General features: G+C 37.5%; 1 protein-coding gene across 1 annotated transcript; it reads left to right on the top strand.

The window, feature by feature from the left end:
* Positions 1 to 2,745: 2,745 nt before the first annotated feature.
* Positions 2,746 to 4,839, top strand: LOC149202279 (peroxidase 39-like). Its single transcript, XM_089401539.1, has 5 exons — positions 2,746 to 2,829; positions 3,662 to 3,740; positions 3,862 to 3,978; positions 4,597 to 4,743; positions 4,829 to 4,839. The coding sequence occupies exons 1-5, from the start codon at positions 2,746 to 2,748 to the stop codon at positions 4,837 to 4,839; spliced, it is 438 nt and encodes a 145-aa protein (XP_089257665.1).
* The last annotated feature ends 589 nt before the right edge of the window (positions 4,840 to 5,428 follow it).

The following is a 5,428-nucleotide window of genomic DNA, read 5'->3' as shown; positions in this document are numbered from 1 at the left end:
TACATGGAGACTTAGATGAGGAAATTTATATGGAACAACTGGAAGGATTTGTTCAGCATCGCAATGAGAAATTTGTCTGCAGGCTCAAGAAGTCAATATATGGCCTGAAGCAGTCGCCTCGACAGTGGTATAAGAAGTTTGATTCTTTCATGTTGAGTCAGAAATATGTTAGAAGTGAATATGATCATTGTGTTTATTTTAAACAGTTAAATAATGGCATATTCATTATCTTGGTATTGTATGTTGACGATATGCTTTTAGCAAGAAAAAGCATAGAAGAAATCAACAGGTTGAAGGCTCAGATGGCAAGGACATTTGATATGAACGATCTAGGAGCAGCAAGACAGATTTTGGGCATGGAGATTTTCAGAGACAGGAGCAATGGTAAGCTATGGCTATCACAACAAAAGTATATTGAGAAAATACTTTTGAGGTTTTGTATGAATAATGTGAAGCGTGTGTCAGTCCCTTTCGCTTCCCATTTCAAGCTTTCTTCGAGTTTATGTCCTAATTCAGATGAAGAAAAGGAATTTATGTCTCGAATTCCATATGCTAATGTAGTAGGGTGTTTAATGTATGCGATGGTGTGTACGCGACCAGATATTTCACATGCAATTGGGGTTATTAGCAGGTATATGGCAAATCCAGGTAAAGAACACTGGTCGGCAGTGAAATGGGTGCTTCGGTATTTGAGAGGCACAAGTAGTTATTGTATCACTTACAATAAGAGTAGTGAATTTTTTTGTGGGTATGTTGATTCTAATTTTGCAGGTGATTTAGATAAGAGAAGGTCAACTTCAGGGTATGTCTTTACTCTTGCAGGTGGAGCTATTAGCTGGATGTCAAAGCTACAGAACATTGTTGCTTTATCCACTACTGAGGCAGAATACATTGCTGCTTCTCATGCTTGCAAAGAAGTGATTTGGTTGAAAGGTTTGTTTGGTGAATTTGGTAGGTTGCAGGACAACATCAAGTTATTTTGTGATAGTCAAAGTGCAATACATTTGGCTAAGAATCCGGCCTATCATAGTAAATCAAAGCATATACCGATCAAGTACCATTTTGTAAGACAGGTTATCACTGAAAGGGGAGTCTCTCTTGAAAAGGTGCATACAAAGGAGAATTGTGCAGACATGTTCACGAAACCAGTTTTGTTAGAGAAGCTACGTTGGTGTTTGGCTTCTCTTGGCTTGCAGAAAAGATAAAATAATAAACAAACAGGGTATCAGGCTAATTGTTGTCAAGGTGGAGATTGTTGAGATTTTCTGTTTCATAAATTAGGCAAAAATCTCTAATGTGTGACAACAATAGGATTTGTTGCTATATTAGCTCCAGTTAGTTGGGAAAGAGTTAATGCATCCTATATTTGTTATGAGAGGATTTATGAGTCAGTTAGATACTCTTGGCTGTAAAATACATGCTCGTACAGATATTGGTTGTGTGAGAGTTTGTGAGGAAAATGATCATTTTATAATCTCCTGATTAATAATAAGATTGCTGATGCCTATGTTTGGTGGACGTAGCCCAGATTGGTTGGGTGAACCACGTTAACTTACTGTGTCATTTGTGTATGATTGTATTGCTGTGTCTGTCTTTGTTTTTCCCTGCGCACTATTAATTTAACAAAGTGTAGCTGCAAAGTAACCAACACGATCATGAATATGCATGTCAATATGTTCCATCCATGCTTCCAAGCTACGAATTTGGTCATTGATGCAGCGTTGACTGCGCCAGAGGTTATCCAAGTACTCCAAAATTGCATTTTGACTATATTGAATATCAGAAAGACAAGGCTACAATCTCATTACGATATTCATACCTCTGATCCCTAAGAATGTCAATGTCAAGTTGCATGAGTCGTTGCTGCTCTGCAATGGATTCCATGGAAGTAGCGACCACAAGGTGGCTTAGCGAACCAGCTAGAGAAATTGCCTCAGCGTCCTCTGTTTCCTGGCTGGGTAGAGGATGAATGATTACCTCACTCGGGATTCCTAGCTTGGATATGCTAGCCCTCCCACAATGAGGACGACCCTGTTGTCGTGGCATGTTGCAAGTAACGGTGGTTGACTACCGGCTACAAGGGGAGCCCACAGAGAGACCTTTGGTGAACGTGCACAATACACAACAATGCCTAATACCACGAACCCACTACCCTGAAAAATTATGAATCACCAAATTGACACCACAACGAGAGGAGCGAGATGGGCAAGATTCTACCCAAACTAGCTAGTGAAGTGGAGCAATGCCCTTATACAACTCTGAGGCTTCACTCAAACAAAAAACATGACCCAAATTATAGAAGGAGAGACTATTGTTATCTTCGGGCCAAAGTGGAGACCCAAACCCATATTACAATTTACCAAAGACAGGAATGATATCCATGCACCCGTGAAGACCAACAAGAGTCCCCGTGAATGGGAATGGAACCACAAGCTACCACACGAGCAAAGAGGGCTTGTAGTCAGCGAAGGTGTGGAAACAACACCAAACTGTGACTATCTGAGTGCCTCGATCCTAAGGGCAGACCAAGAGACATATCCCAACCCACACCATAAAAATGTAGTCATCTTCTGCACTCGTAACCCAAGGTCGAAACCCTGGTGAGGAGCCATAGACCGAGACCCAGGCACTGCCACTAGCCTTTCAACCCAAATTCATTGCCGAAACAGCCAAACTGAAGCGCACAACTTCCTAGGCTATGAATTTAACCACAGATTGCATGAGGGAGATCATCGCACATGAGGAATGAATGTCGGGATAGCTCATGATGGGAGAGTTAATAGCCACAGGGAGGAGGAGAAAGCCCTCATGGCCTCTCACGAGACACTTGTACGTCGGCATGAGCACCCCCATTGGGGTATTTAACTTGTATTATTGAAATGCATAGATGGACTTAATATTTTGATTTTTATTTTTTTTTAATATTTAGATTAGGTCTAGTTTAAATACATTAAATTTTTATTTTTATTAAATTTAGTAAAATAAAATTTTGAATTCTTAAATCTTTTTAAACATTTTGATTATATAAATTTCACTAGTACAAAATTATAATTCCAGCCAATTTCTATTAATTTTTAAATAAAAGTAAACTTAAAAAAACAAATTACGTTACAATTTTTAGTATTGCAAATACACAACTTCAAATTCTAATTCCAGTAAATATTTTTAAAATTTAAAAAAATATATAAAAATAAAAGCACTAAACTATTTCTAATAACATAGTTTTATCATGTACATCACATTTAAAATATCCCAACAACATAAGACTTAAAAATAAATTTTTGGAGGTTTATAATTAATTAAGAGTTGTATTTTAAGATTAAAATATCCAAACGCCATAAGACTTGAAAATAAGTTTTTGCTGGTTTATAATTAATTAAAAGTTGTGTTTTAAGATTAAAATAAAGTTTCAATTTTGTTGGTCTTAAAGCTAAATAACGGTCAATATCATATTTAAGCCAAAACGGTGCGCTCATCTATATATATATATATGGAATCCATTACATAACACCAAAGACGACCGAGTTATAATTTGTGTTATGGAATTTAATATTTTTCTTTTGACTTGGCTTTAAACTGTGTTTTATAAGAAGTGTAGACCTCCCATTAAAAATATAGAATATATTTTGATATCTAATATTGAATATAGAATATCGCTTAGCCCTTTTTCAACTTCGCCGAGCTTAAAGCCTCTTCTGCCCACAAAGGACTTAACGTTAGAGACCGAGTTGTTCTATCCGGTAGGTCTAAACCTAAAAATATGTTTTTAGGTTACCTAAATGTGTAAGTTACCTCTTCCCTCGATCTCGCAATTCTGCTACCGTATCTAACAAATTAGATTTTGATTATCTACTGCTGCAGCGGCGCATATTATCGGAATCGGGCACTGCAATTCGTTCAGCAACAGACTCTACAACTTCACAGCGAAAGGGGACATGGACCCTTCTCTGGACAAGTCCTACGCAGAGGAGCTCAAAGGTAAGTGCAAAATCTTAGCGGACAACATAACCATAGTGCCAATGGATCCTGCTAGTCCCCTCACCTTCGACAGTGATTATTTCAGCAATCTGAAATCGCACGGAGGACTGTTCCAATCAGATGCTGAGCTTCTTACCAATTATATTTCAAAAATAATCGTTGAGAAACCGTTGAAGGAGAATACCTTTTTTTACAATTTCAAACTACTCGATCGAGAAGAAACTCAATGGCACTTTGGGTTATTTTAGACATATTTTCTTTTTTATGTGAGTGGCATTTTGCGTTGAACACCTTTGTGTTTGAAGTCTGCACTTCCATGAATAAATAAATCCTTTAAATGAAATTGGTTTTCCGTTCGAGAATTTGATGTTGGGTAGACACAATTAGAAAATATCATGTTTTAAATGGGTAAGATGGTTCAAATGAAGAACACGAATACTTTTATTTTTTTTTATGATTCGATATGAAGTAAAAGCTTATTTCTGATTAATATAGATTGCTTTTGAATACCCAAGGCTTAAGAAGATAAGATCTCATTTTTCATATTCATTATTAATCATGTTATCATGACGTAAGTTTAAAGGCTCTTTAAAATCGTATTAAATAAATTTTAACCAGAGCCGCATGCAGCTCTAGTCCTTGCCGGGAATTTGCATGCGGTAATCCTCGCCGGGGACGTGTTTGATAAAGAAGTTCCCAATTTGCATTATTGTCATCACTTCTTTGCTAGAGGTGTGAAAAGTAGGAAAAATGTTTTACTCGCTGGTAATTCAAAACTTACGATATGGTTTCAGGAGATCCAAATTTGATGGCAGATGTTGGCAATTCAAAATTTATGCTATGGTTGCAGTGGGTGTGTAGAAGTTTCTTCAAAACAGAGTCATCTAAAGAGGTGGAGGAATTGTTTGGTCGGTCAAAAGTGGACGGAATCCGGGTAAAAAATTTTCAAAAAATCTTGTAGAGACAGTGTTTGAATCGTGTTTTTGATGGTGGAAATGGATTCAGCGCAATAAAAAACGTCTAGGACACCTAAAATTTTGAAGTTTAACAACTATAACTTGGATTTACAAAAATCCTTACCGGATTTTCTCTAAATATACCCGCAATTTCCATAACTTTCCGGGAAATTCCTCAGTCTAGCTAGACTACGGACTTCAAAACTACGGACTTCAAAACAATTCTAATCACACCAGAAATACATAGGAGTTAGCTCAAAATGGCAAATATCTGAAGATGTCTCTGCGAACAGCATGGCACCTCGTTAATCTTGGGTTGCTCTCAGGAGCCTCGATACTGCTTCTGTCATTGATATTATTGCAGCTTCCCCCACCAAGAGGTGGAACTGGAGCTACTCTTGTCCTCAGTGTTCTTTGCAGCTACTCTTGTCCTCAGTGTTCTTTGCAGTGGGAGGTTGTGGGTTTTTCTTATTAGACCAACAACCCACTGAAGA

The sequence above is a fragment of the Pinus tabuliformis genome, chromosome 2_1 (genome assembly GCF_031772625.1).
Source record: "Pinus tabuliformis cultivar Carrire ecotype Pingquan chromosome 2_1, CPIR1, whole genome shotgun sequence".
Taxonomy (NCBI): domain Eukaryota; kingdom Viridiplantae; phylum Streptophyta; class Pinopsida; order Pinales; family Pinaceae; genus Pinus; species Pinus tabuliformis.
The sequence above is the reverse complement of the archived record's forward strand: the minus strand, read 5'-3'. Positions and strand labels throughout refer to the sequence as shown.

Excerpts from the sequence above, each read along its gene's own strand:
- LOC149202279 (XM_089401539.1), top strand. The coding sequence starts at position 2,746 with ATGAATGTCGGGATAGCTCATGATGGGAGAGTTAATAGCCACAGGGAG. Across the intron at positions 2,830-3,661 it reads TGGCCTCTCACGAGACACTT|CCCTTTTTCAACTTCGCCGA; the intron begins GTACGTCGGCAT and ends AATATCGCTTAG. Across the intron at positions 3,979-4,596 it reads CTACGCAGAGGAGCTCAAAG|AGCCGCATGCAGCTCTAGTC; the intron begins GTAAGTGCAAAA and ends AATTTTAACCAG.